The sequence below is a fragment of the Mchenga conophoros genome, linkage group LG4 (assembly GCF_057382185.1).
Source record: "Mchenga conophoros isolate Kocher_MC1m ecotype Shallow Benthic linkage group LG4, M_conophoros_male_GT1.1, whole genome shotgun sequence".
In the NCBI taxonomy this organism is placed as follows: domain Eukaryota; kingdom Metazoa; phylum Chordata; class Actinopteri; order Cichliformes; family Cichlidae; genus Mchenga; species Mchenga conophoros.
The window spans coordinates 7186606-7200912 of NC_140529.1; the positions used below are offsets into that span (position 1 = coordinate 7186606).

The 14307-nt window shown below is 37.5% G+C and overlaps 1 protein-coding gene across 1 annotated transcript; it reads left to right on the forward strand.

The window, feature by feature from the left end:
* Positions 1-10631: 10631 nt before the first annotated feature.
* coa3b (cytochrome C oxidase assembly factor 3b) lies at positions 10632-12852 on the forward strand. The gene is made up of 2 exons (XM_085270146.1): positions 10632-10863; positions 12514-12852. Exons 1-2 carry the CDS (start codon positions 10704-10706, stop codon positions 12618-12620), a joined length of 267 nt encoding a protein of 88 aa, XP_085126272.1. The 5' UTR covers positions 10632-10703; the 3' UTR covers positions 12621-12852.
* The last annotated feature ends 1455 nt before the right edge of the window (positions 12853-14307 follow it).

Below are 14307 nucleotides of genomic sequence, written 5' to 3' on the forward strand. Positions count from 1 at the left end.
GTGCTTCAGGATCGACATCCTTTCTTTTTACATTTAAAAAATATATATCTGTACTTTCCCAACCAGATTTTTGGAAATAGAAAGTCAGTTTTCTGTATTGAAGTGTATTTGTGATTAGTCACAAAAACACATAGCCCAAGAATGAATCAATGAATGAATGTCTTTTATTCGAGCAACCAAATAATAAAGTTATTGTAATGTAGAATTACACAAAAAAAGAAAAAACAAGTTTAGCTCGAAAAGGAATGGGATGAAGACAAGCTTTTTAACTCCCACCCCTACAATCTTATCTGAGTTTTAAATTTTGTAGTTGCGCAGTACATTTAAATATTTGTGACATACAATTACGGTTATAAAATTATCGCATTGTCATAATTACAACATATAGTAGTGTAAATATTTAGCATCAATAATACAGTCTTTGTTACCACCGTTGAATATCACAGTCATCACCATCATGGTCATTACATCCTCTCCGTATATTATTTATATTTTAGCTATGAAAATATCAATGAAGTATGCTTCCATTGTATAGTTGTAACTTCATCAATTTTACTTTTAAGAATTAATTCTGGTCTACTGTTTCCTAAAAATGGAGATAACAGTAATAACAACAGCGTAAGACAATATCAACAGTGTCCATTTCAACTCTACAAAATAATTGTTTATATAAGTATTTGTTGTTAACATTCTATATATAAACAAAGAAAAAAGAAAGAAATAATACAAAGAATATATTATTATTTACTATCATGGATAAACAATCACACACTCGATTCCTCTTTGTACCTTGACAATATACATTTTTTGTACCTCGATTTAAACAGATGAATATTTGGACATTGCTTGAGCTCTACATCCATTCTGTTCCAAAGTTTCACTCCACACACAGACACACACAAACTTTTCCTGGTAGTTCTAACTATCTGCCTTTTAAAGTTACTACATCCCCTCAAATTGTAACCTCCTTCTTTATGTGTAAAGAGCTTTTGGATATTTTCTGGCAGTATACCCTTATTTGCCTTATATAGGAGCTGAGCAGTCGAGAATTCAACTAAATCAATCAATTTTAATAGTTTTGACTGCAAAAACAAAATATTAGTGTGACTATAATATCCTACCTTATACATTATTCTTACATAGGGCTGGGCCATATTATACCGTTCACAGTAATCCCGGTATAATGTTAGGCAACGATAGGAAAATGAAATATCACGATAGAATGGGAGTAAAACGCGCATGCGCAGTGCCTTTGTTTTCATATGCACATGGCCGATTGTTGAGGAACCAGAATTGGTTTGTAAAAATGGTGCAACTTCCATGATGTGGAACTGGTTTAGTGTTTGTCCGTCAGATACACAACAAAGCACATTTTTTTGCAGAACATGCAAGCGGCCGTTGTTATTGTCGTATTTGTCGGACTAAGATGCTCTTAAATCTGGGAGTAATCTGGGTCCCAAACTCCGTATATTTGACTTCAGGTCAAACAACACTGCAGCATCACTTAGAGTTGAAAACTGTCTAAATTCTTTCATCTTTAATAAAACGATCAGCATTGCTGCTTTACCAGGTGTAACTATAAAGTTTAACTTCCAGGCATCCATGAAAACAAAAGTTATTACATTTAACGGAGTTAGAAGTTAGCAGGAAGCTAGCGGAAGTTAGCTCGCTAGTTTCGCTAGTTACCTAAGCATGATATAGCATGTTCTGACTGAGAGATTTCTGAAAAAATTCAAACGTACAGCTCTGCTATCACTTCCAACATAAATGAAGACAGGAAACTAAACAGTGGTGACGTTTGTAGGGTTACTGAAGTTGGGCTAGCTGGTATATAATGATGTGCTACGTGATCGCTAGCGACACAGCTATGTTAGCATAACATAACAGTGAAGCTGGAGGACGAACACTAACACTTTTCCACTTATAAAAGTTAACGTGAAGGTTCCTCATGGTTAGAGACAAATGCAATCGCATGGCAGGATGCTGTAAACGGACCAAACTTCAGTCAGGAGAACAACTGAGATTGTCAGGGTCCTGGGACTGAGCGGCCCAGGGTCCCTGAGCAGTTATGTATTATATTATTATTATTATTATTATTGTTGTGTATTTTGGTGTTGCTCCCCCTTCCCTGTGCTTGTGTATATGTGTGTGTGGGTGGCTGAGCACTTGTTTATAGGCGGCGTCAGGCCTGGAGGGTGTGGCCAGTCCCCTTGCAGGGCCACACCCGAAGCCACACACCTGCTGCTGATCAGGCCTCGTCGGGGGAGCTACTTAAGAGAGTCTTGGAGCTCCCACCGACGCGGGATCATTGCTTGGGACTCCACGTTAGTTACCCAGTTTAGGTTTTGGTCGTGTAGTGTATGCCTGCCATTGTTCAGTGTCCTGACTGCTGCCGCTATTGTTTCCCGCAGGAGGAGCGTGGAAGACTGAAGGAGCAGCGAGCACCGGGAGTGCAGACACGGGAGCAGAGAGCACTTGGAGGACACGACACGGGAGTCTGGGGAAAAACACGGGGATTTATTGTTGTTTGATATCACCCTCTGTAAATAAACGCACTGCTTGAACTTTGAGCTCCGCGCCTGGGTCCTCCTTCCCCACATCCCCACGGTCTGCCAGCCAGACCGTGACAGAGATAATCCATCCACAATACGAGGTTAGTCATTAATATACTGCAACAACATGGGAATAGATCAGCTGCCAGAGAATTCAACATTAATGAATCAATGGTACAGAAGTGGAGGAAGCAAGAAGAATGAGTTTAATAAAGTTTGATTTATCTGACTGCTTTGTTTCGCTTAATGTGCCTTATAATCCCGTGCACCTTATGGTCCGAAAAATGCGTACTGCACACTGCAGTTTAATGTTGCAAAGCACCTCTTTTTAACTTCAGTGGTTATCATACATGGTTATGCTCAGGATATGTCAGCCCATTTCTACTGGAAATGCCTTTGGGTTAAATTTTCAGCAAGGAATTTGCATTTGCACTGATACATTTTTATAAAGCTTTAATGTACATAAAAACCAGCTTCTTGTTTACGTGAAAATAAATGGAAGGTTGTCTTTTTGCGCTAGTAATGTTGTGGAGTATTTTGTCTCGCATCAATTATATCGTCAGTTATATCGTTATCGCAAATTTTCAAATATATATCGTGGGGGCAGGGATAGCTCAGTAGGTAAAGTGGTCGCCCCATGATCGGAAGGTCGGCGGCTCGAATCCACTTAACGGCTACCCTGAGGTACCCCTGAGCAAGGTACCGTCCCTACACACTGCTCCCCGGGCGCCTGCTTAGTGGGCTGCCCACTGCTTCACTGAGTGAATGGGTCAAATGCAGAGAAAAACAAGTAATTTCCCCATGGGGATCAATAAAGTATCCATTATTATTATAAATATTTTTGGCCATATCACCCTGCTCTATTCTTATAGCACATTTTTGTAGTATAACCAGGTGTTGCAGAGAACTTTTGTAATTATTGCCCCATACCTCTACACAATAAGTCAAGTATGGTAGGACTAGTACACAGTATAACAAAAACATTGCATGGCAGTTTAAGAAGAACTTGGCTCTATTTATGATTGAGATACTTTTGGACACTTTATTTTGTATATGTCTGATGTGTGATTTCCAGCATAATTTGCTATCAATCATTACTCCCAAGAATTTTATTTCTGATACTACATCTATGACTACACCATCTATTTTTATTACAGTATCTTCATTTACATTGTAATTCCCAAAGAACATTACCTTGGTTTTGCTAAAATTTATAGATAATTTGTTAACATCCATCCATATTTTTAATTTCCTTAACTCATTGTTAATGTTAAGTACTAGGTCACTATGGTCGTCGTTAGAATAAAAAATATTGGTGTCGTCAGCAAATATAACAAATTTTAATAACTTTGATACATTAAATATGTCGTTTATATAAAGATTAATTAGAGTTGGTCCCAGAACTGATCCTTGTGGCACTCCACAGCTAATGCCCAAGTACCCCGATTCAAACTCGCCCATCTTCACATACTGCTGTCTCTCAGTCAAATAACTTTGGATCCATTTCAAGGCCACTCCCCTAATACCATATCTGTCTAATTTTTTAAATAATCTGCTATGATTAATCGTATCAAATGCTTTCTTCAAGTCAATAAATATCCCTGCTGCATGTCTTTTTCTATCCAGACTGTTGTTTATCTCTTCTATTGCATCAATGATAGCCATTGAAGTTGACCTTCCTGTCCTAAATCCGTACTGACTTTCATTAATTAGTTTATGTTTGTCAATAAATTTACCTAGTCTATTATTATAAAGTTTTTCTAATATTTTAGAAAACTGCGGGAGCAGGGACACTGGTCGATAGTTAGTGAAGATGTGTTTGTTTCCACTTTTATATATGGGTATAACTTTAGCTATTTTCATTTTCTTTGGGCATTTCCCCGTTTGAAATGATAAATTACATATATAAGCTAGAGGTCTGGCAATGCTATGTATGATTCGTTTAACTAATGTCATATCTATACCAAAACAATCAGTAGAGGTCTTGTTCTTACAGTTGTTAACTACATCTAAAATATCTAATTCAGTAACTCCCGACAAGAACATAGTCTTTGAGTTTATTTCTATCAGTGACATTTCGCTGTGATTACTTTTTGGAATTGTTGTAGCCAGTTCCGGTCCCACATTTACAAAAAAGCTGTTAAAGCACTCCACCATCTCGTTTAGATTGTAATTGTAACTGTTATTATTAATGAAATAATCTGGATATGAGCACTTTTTTGTGTTACCTTTAATAATAGTGTTAAGTATTCCCCATATCTCTTTAGTGTTGTTTTTATTTTTGTGTATTAAATTAGTATAGTATAATTTCTTACTAGTTCTTAATATTTCCATTAGTTTATTTTTATATTTTTTATATCTATACTCTGCTTCTTCAGTTCTTAGCTTAGTGAATTGTCTATATAAAGAATTTTTCTTCTTACAGGCCTTGTGTAATCCTTTTGTTAACCACGGGCATTTAATAGATTTATTGTTGATACTGAATTGCCCGACTGGGCAGTTTTTATCATACAGGCAGTTGAAGATATCCAAAAATATTTCAAAAGCACTATCCACATCATCTACAGTATACACTGCATTCCAATCCTGATTCATCAAGTCCTGATAAAAGAGATTAATTGCATTTTCTGTTCTTACTCGTTTGTAGATATATTTCTGAGGTACTTCCTTGCATACACTCTTAACGTCATACACTATAAATATTGGCAGGTGATCAGTTATATCACATACCATTAGTCCGCTAGCAATTATTAACTCTAAATTATTTGTAAAGATGTTATCAATAAGGGTAGCATTGGTATTGCACTAAGTTTTTCAATTGACGTCTATAGACGTCAATGGCAGTGAATGAGTTAATTGAGGAATTATATTCTTTTTCAGAATAATATTTACATTCATTTGGGTTGGCTAATAGGAAGTGGTTGTCAGGGTCTAATTGATCTTCTTGATCTAAAGCATTATGATCAGTATATTCGAAATGCTTCAATTCCAAATCCTCAAGGTTTAAACTCCGTTCTTGTGTTTCTAATTCATCTTTTGTCAGATTTAAGGAGTATTTAGATGTCATTGTATGAGTTTACGCTCCCTTAACTGACACAGGTTGTGCAGACCCTCAGTAGTATTCATTCATATTTCTTCAATTCCTCTATATCTCTGATAATCACCACTTTAGCTTCCTCAGGCGTTCCTTTCAGTTTGATGTATACCTTACAGTTCATGACCCAAGTATTCTGTATCTTGCCCTGCTTCCTCATGATTCTGGCTTTTTTAGCAATGTCCGCATTTCTTTTAATCAAATGATCATTCAGATAGACGTTAGTACCTTTTAGCTTTTTCCCTTGCTTCATTAGTGCAACTTTGTTTTTTCTGCTGACAAACCTCAGGAACACCGCCGGCATGTTGTTCTTCGTGGGAAGAGGGTGACAGGCATCAATGGTATTTACATCCAAGTGTATATTTTTAGACGCAAAAAAAGACACCACCTGTTGCTCCGTCGAGTTCTCCTCCCGTAAGCTGGGTTCTTCATTGTTACCGGAGGTCACAGCATGAGCATAAGAGCGGGGTTTGATCTTAATCCCAGTCACAATAACATCATTTATCCTTGAGTATTGCTCCAAATCCTCAACTTTCTTCTCTAGCTCTGTTATTTTTTTTGTCCCGCTCAGCAAGGCGTACCCGCAACTCTGTAACTTCCTGCACTAGGTTAAGTATTTTGTCTTGCTTAATTTTGATGTCATTTACATCCTGTGATAGGAAGTCCAGTGATCTTTTGATATCCTCCGCCTCCTCCAAGGCTGAGTTTTTCTTAGGTGGCATTGTCAGGGGTAGTCCAGAGTCTTTAGCGCCGAGACTACCGATGGCTTCTTGATTAGCTGATTAGCCACAGTCCAAAGTTAGCTGTTGTGCTAGTTATCTTCTCCCTCACCGAATGTGAAGACCGATCATTTAAAGATGATCAATTTCCACCACAGCACAATCAGTACTTTACCTCACACTGCACATTCAGAAGAAAAAATGTTCCCCCAAAGGTTCTTTAAACTCTGAAACAACTTGAAACTAAGATAAAGAATAAAAACAGCGAGGGATCATCATCATCATCATCAACAACTTTATTTATAAAGCACTTTAAAACAACCACAGCTGACACAAAGTGCTGTACACTGGAACTGTAAAATAAAATTACATGAGATATAAGTAAAAACCAAATAAAAGAAGAGTGAAATCATTAATTAAATAACTACTTCAATTAAAAGAGAAACTAAGTCTCACTGAGGTTAAAAGCCAAGGAATAAAAGTGGGTTTTAAGACGTGATTTAAAAGTGGACAGTGAAGGGGCCTTTCTAACGTGCAAGGGCAAATTATTCCATAATTTTGGAGCCACAATAGAGAAGGTCCTGTCCCCTCTGAGCTTCCTCCTGGATCTCGGTACCTCCAGGAGCAGCTGGTCAGCTGACCTGAGAGACCGACAGGGTATGTGGAAATGAAGAAGCTCAGAGAGGTAAGGCGGGGCAAGACTGTGAAGGCATTTAAAAACAAACATAAGAATTTTAAAATTAACTCTAAAAGACACAGGCAGCCAGTGCAGAGAGGCTAGCACAGGGGTTATATGCTCTATTTTTCGAGTTCCTGTTAGGAGTCGTGCAGCCGCATTTTGAACCAGCTGCAGACGTGAGAGCAATGACTGACTGACCCCCACATAAAGTGAGTTACAGTAGTCCAGGCGGGAAGAAATAAAAGCATGGATCACTGTTTCAAGGTGCTGCCTCGAAAGAAAAGATTTTAGTCTTGCCAGTCGCCTTAAATGATAAAAACTGGACTTCACCACTGCTCTGATTTGGTTGTCCAATTTAAAATCACTGTCCAACTTAAAACCAAGGTCAGTAACAACAGATTTAAAATAGACTTCCAGGGATCCTAAAACAACAGAGGAGGACTCACAGGGACCACTGGGTCCAAACACCAACACTTCTGTTTTCTTTTCATTAAAATTTAAAAAGTTTAGAGCCAACCAAGCTTTAATGTCATCTAGACATGTCAAGAGAGGTTTTATGGAGATGCCATCCTTGTGCTTTAGTGGCAAATAAATTTGGCAGTCATCGGCATAACAATGAAATGAGATTCCATGCCTTCTAAAGATAGAACCCAGAGGCAATAGATACAGTAAAAAGAGCAGTGGCCCTAAAATTGAGCCCTGTGGGACGCCACATGACAGAGGAGCAGAAGATGATTCGTAACCGAGAAGGCTGACAGAGAAAGTTCTATCTGACAAATAAGACCTAAACCAATTAAGTGCAGTGCCACCAATACCCACTACATCATGTAATCAAGAAATTAGAATATTGTGGTCTACGGTATCAAAGGATAAAATACAGAAAACAATATCAAGATTAAACAACCCCAAAATCAAATAGAATATTTAAATAACAAAATAAAATCTTATAAAAGCTGGGCCATGACACAGGACATGTCAGTGTGTGTGTGTGTGTGTGTGTGTGTGTGTTTTTCCGAATCCTAACTCCTGTATATTTTTAAGATAAATAAACTGTGAGAAGTAAAATGCACAAAATGTTGAATGTATGAAAAATTATACAACTCAAAACATATATTCAAACTGATATTTAAGGAGTGAAGGGTTGTCTTAGCTAGCCACACCATTGCTTTCTCTGCCTTTATTTTATTGTCTCTTTCCTTGCACAAAGCTTTCAAGTAGTGTGAAGTCGTGTTAACAGAGAGCACCCAAAATGGTACAATGCATGTTGGTGGCAAAAATTCAGTCACAAAACTATGCTTTTACATTTTTATGTGACTTTACAGAAATCCTGTTGTATTGCAGATGCTGTTTTCAACTAATTTGTTGAAAAATTGAAAAGAAAGGGGAAATTAAAATAGAAATCAAGTTGTGTTGTGCTGTGTTGTTATTTTCTATTCCAGTTTGATTCTAATACTTTTATTCAAATCTATTTAGTCTACTTTGAATAATTGAAACCATTGCAACAATTTCTATTTATTAAAAAAAACCCACTGCAAATTAGTGTTAGTGTTGTTTTAAAACAGAAGACGGCGATGATATACACACATCACCAGCCTTCCTGCTAGTGACATCTAGTGGTTTCTTTGGGGTATTGCAATTAACCCTGCTCCGACCCTGCTCTGATGAAATGCTGTCTGGTTTTTAAGAAGAGTAAGGTACAGGGGGCAATCGCAGAAGTAGAACAGTGATGATATAAATGGGAGTTTAAATTCTCAGTTGATAAGACTAAAATAATGTTTTTTACAAGGAAAAGAGTTGGGGAGGAAATCAACGTCAGATTAAATGAACAAGAATAAGAAAGATGTCTGAAGGTTCTCAGTTCTCCAGGTCATCGTAGTCTAAGGAGCTTGGAAGCATCTGAATTTCTTTAAGTTGCTTGAAAGACATTTCACCTCTCATCCGAGAAGCTTCTTCAGTTCCAGGGTCAAATGGTGAATAATAAAAAAATAAGAAAGATATGCTGTGAAGGTTGCCACGCCACTTAAAGAAATCCAGATGATTTTCTCTTGAAGCTCTTTAGACTAAGAATAAGAACGGATAAAACAATTTACATTTCTGAGGTTATGGTTTGATCAAAGGGTAACATGTGTAGTACATATTCAGAAAATAATAGACAAATACAAGAAAGTGTTAAATATGAGGTGCTTAGTGGGAACTGAATGGGGGGCTGATATGACATTTTTTAAAGCTGGGTTAATTACATCAGTATTAGACTATGGGTGTATATTATATAATTCTGCAGCCAGAGCAAGTCTTCATAAGTTAGATAGTATCCTATATCAGGCAACTAAGAGTCTGCAGAGGTGCATTCAAAACAACCTCGACAGCAGCAATACAGGTAGAAATGGGAGAAATGCCATTAAAAAAAAAAGGAGAGAGCAACTAGCACTGAATTACCGGGCAAGTCTACAATGACATCCAACAAAAACGATTTTCCACCCCTGCTGGGAAAAAATGAAAAGAGAATTGATGACCTTTGTGTGGCCAGTAGGACAGAAAGCCATTGAACTTACTCTGGACAAGATCAACACGAGTCAAACAGTTATGTTGCCTACAAAACCACCTTGAATGCTCCCTGATGCAGTAGTAGATTTCACACTATTGAACAAAAGGGGTTTTATTTAAACTCTCATACAGTGCAGGAATATATTAACCAGTATTGCAATTATGTCAAAATATACACAGACGCAAGAATATAGCCAACCAAAGTGGGATAGCATTTGTTGTTCCTGAATTTCATATCAACGTAAGGAAAAGGATCAGTGATGATTTATCAGTGTACACTGAGAAATGGTTTCAATACTGTTAGCTGTCCAGTGGATTGAAGATGCAGACCACTAAGATCTGTGATATGTTCAGACTCAAGTTTATCAATGGCTAGTTTGCAAGACAGTCATTCAGACTGCAGAGCTGACATTCTGATAGAGATTCAAACATTATACAGAATTACTATGAAGGGACTTATGGCAAACAGAACAGCGAAGGAAGCTGCAAAGAGACCGGTGGTGGATATGGATATCAGTGTTAGTAGAAAAAAGATTAAGAGTAGAATACGGCACAAAATGAAAGAAAGGTGCCAAAAGCCATGGGAGGAAGAGAGGAAAGGCCGGAGGTTTTACAAAATCCAAAGGAAAGCAGGAGAAATTAGAAGCACAGAAAGGACAGGAGAGAGGAGACAATTATATCTTGACTTAGATTTGGACACACCGGTTTGAATAACACGTTGCTTTTAATAGGGAAACACCATACAGTGTGACTGCAGTCGAAAGTAGGAAACAATAGAACATGTTTTATTGCATTGTCAGAATTATGATGCTGAAAGATGATAACTGATCAAAAAGCTTGTCGATATGAAAGTGAAATTGGACTTGGTTGATTTATTTCATAAGAACTCGAGAAGTGAAAGTTTTCAGACCATATTTTGGGCAGACTCATTTGTTTGGGAAGGATTTGAATTTTTTGGTGGGTTTTTTCTGTCATTGCACACTCCACACCAGTGGGTGGCGGTAATGCACCATGTTGCTGTTTGCCAATCGCCAATAAACAATATAAGGAAGAAGAAGTGCCGTTCCGGTTTACGCGACACTTTCCTTTCGAGCAGCGAACAATTCAAAGAAGTCATGTCTAAGGAAGGAGCTGATAAACCCAGACTAACAGCGGCGGAGGAACAACTCATCCGCCACCGAAAGAATCTCGATTTCTGGAAGAAAAATGCAGCCCAGATCCGAACCCGCAACCTGCTGACAGGCTTGTCTATAGGAGCTTTTGTGGTCGGCATCTGTATCCTTCACAGGTCGCTTAAAGAGTGAATGACAGGAGTGTTTGGGTGCTTAGACTAAAAACAGTCCATGTGTTCAGCACTCCTCAGAGAAAGGGGAGAGGTGAGGTTTAACAAGCAGACTTACAGACCCCGTGATGGGAATGCAGAGCAGTTCATCGGGATGTGTTCACAGTAAGTGTGAATATGCGGGTCTGCAAATTCAGCTTAAAAATGTAAATATTAAACTTTATTAAAGATACAGTCTGTTTAACAGAGTTGGTCATCAGACTTGTTAAAAAAACTGAGTGCACTTAAATTTATTTATAACACAAAACAGAATTATAAATAATGCACAGGCAGCATAACAAATGTTACTTGTTGAAACTGTAGCTCTGTGAATGCATTTAATTTTAGGGAGAAGTCACCGCATTCAGTTTTTATTTGTTTTTAACCCGTTAAAAAACAATGTTGTGCTTTGATTTATGGACAAGAAAGAAACACACTATGAAAATATTTAGTCTCTAACTGCAGATGATGACTTTTGCTACTGACGAGAAATCACCGATCGTTGTTCTATTGCTTCAGATTTATAGTGATATATGTGAAACGTCGTAGTTAAGGGGATCGGATGGATAGCCTGACAGCTGTCCACTATGTCTTAATGGCAGAACAAAATCACCCTGCCCTAAACATGTGACATGATGCCCTCTTAGTTTAGTGTTAAAGGGCAGGTGAGAGAGTGTTGTGTTTTTTGTGTTATGACAACACGAAAAAATGTAGTTGTGTTAGTCCTGCTGCAAGCCCTTTGCAGTACATGTTAATAAATAAGTACAACATTTTTAGTTACATTTCAATAAAAGGTTCAGTAATCTCTAAACCTATAATGTTCTAACGCAGGGGTATCAAACATAAGGTGCAGGAGCCACAACTGGCCTGGTAAAGGCTTTGATCTGACTTCACTGGAGAGTTTTGGAAAAGGAGGGCATACCTTTTGAACTTTTGACTGTAATTTTACAACTTTATGTTTACTGATAAACATTTAGCTGTTTTAGGTACATAAATGTAATAGATTTTACAAAGGAATGATGGGAACGTTTATGTTTTTTCCATTATCTGCTATAGAAATATAAAAAATATAGAAAGGAGAAAAAAGTTTTGTCTGAATAAATAAAAAAAACCTATGATACTTTTTATTTTATATTTACAGGATAGTGTGGAACTGTTCATATTTGCTTCTTATAATTTAAGCCCAGAATGTCATGCTGAGAAATTTCTTTTATTTTCTACAACAGTATTTCTGTGTATTTAAGCTTCTTTACACTGACAGAAAGATGAGTTTCACTGGTCCAGCCCACTTAAAATCAAAGTGGGCTGTTTCTGGCCCATCATGTAAAATGGCTTGGATGTACCTGTTCTAATTGCTTCCTCCAGTCCAGTAGGTGCATTTAATAGAATGTGTGTGTGTGTGTATGTGTATGTGTATATATATATATATATATATATATATATATATATATATATATATAATTATAATAGAAACTTTACAGGAAAATAAACCAAGAAATCATGATTGATTTGGAATAATGAGAACATGAGGGTTTCCAGTTAAAACACGAGTTAAACTACACACATGTCTCTTTTAATGTTTCCTTTAACCTGCAGTTTCCCAGTTAGCTACACCATCCTGTCTGTGAAACAGGAGAGAGTTGTGGAGGAACTGGATGAGGAAGCTAGGATCCACATCATCAGAGGGCCACGGACTGGTGCCAACTCCTGACTCAGTTGGACTGGGCTTTCTGGCCCCTTAATACAGGTGGAGAAGTTTACACGTGGATGCTGGAGGGATCACAGCTCATATATGGACATTACAGTGTTTCTGGATCCTTTTCTGCTTGGAAAAAAATAAAAGCAGATATAATCATATATATATATATATATATATATATTTCTGATCAGCTTTCTGCATTACTGTAAGCCTAATGTGCTGTGAATAAAACACTGATGCCCATCTTTGCATATAAATTCTCAGTAAATTTATAAGAAATCTCTAAATGAAACAGTTAACATAGAAACAGGTTTCAGTTTATGCAGTGTATTTCCAATAATAAGTCCAGACTAGAGCATTTTAGTCATTGTATATCAGTGGCATATTCCAGAACAGTAGAAAGTGTCTCAGTAAAACTAAAGAATTCAGCTTTCAAGAAAAAAAAATGACCAATGTTTACTTAGCATTATACAGATATGGTAATCACATAGCTCTTTTCTGCTCATTCATTCAGTGCATCATTCACACAAGCACGCTTTCCTATGCTTAGGACGCTGATTGATGCATCTTAGTGGCAACTTGGGGTTAGTATCTTACCTAATATTTGGCGTGCAGACTGGAGCAGCCAGGAATTAAACTACCAACCTTCTGATTAGCAGGTGAGTTGTGCTACCTCAGCCACAGCCACCCAATATATTTATGTAAGATCCCAATTTTGTGTATAAAAAGTAAAGCCCATAGCTCAATCAACAAGCAACTTAACTCCCAAAACATTTTTGTACACATAGCTACATGCAGGCTAAATGTATTCAGTTTGCAAGCAACCCTGCTGATGTCAGCAAAATATCTAAATGTTCATGACTGCACAGTAAGAAATATGAGCTCTGTGCCATTTATGTATGCATAGCCTAATGTGAACTGGATTTCTGTAGCCATGTGCTGTAAGCTCATTCATTCAGGTTTCCTAAAAATCTAGGACAAAGTGCTCTGGATTTAGATCAGCTGATTTGCTCATCACGTCTCATAAATATGAAGCATACTTGAATTATACAGTCATGTGACTCAGTGCAGTCCTTTGAAAAACTTAAGCACATCCCATTATTCAGTTTGCAGGACTACCTTTAGAATACAATAGAATAGCTCCTTTTTGGTCATTATACAGGGTGGGCCATTTGTATGGATACACCATAATAAAATGGGAATGGTTGGTGATATTAAAGTCCTGTTTGTGGTAGGGCTGTGCGATATGACCAAAATCTCATATCCCGATATAAGAATTCTATCCTCCCGATAACGATATAAATCACAAAAATGTAACATTTTCTGTAAAGGCTGTGAATTTCGGGCAGCTCGACTTGCGTGAAGTGTTTCCAGCTGGGCGTCATGTAGCTGGAGTCGAGTGTTTTAACCGATGCATGAAACGATACATTTTTAGACATAAGTTGTAACGGCCGCTGTTTTCTTTGTGAGTATTTATTACACAGTGTGCTGCGAGTAAAAGCCTGTTCTAACGTTTGAGTCTAAGGTTTATTTTTTAGCACCTGGGCCCTGTTTCAGGAAGCCGGTTTAGAAAACTCAGAGTGAAAAACGATACTCAGGGTTGAGTAACCCCGAACTGTCCAACTCGGAATATTCGGTTTCAGAAAGGCTGATAACAATTAGTTCAGTCAACGCGGAGTTGCTTTAACCCCAAATTAAG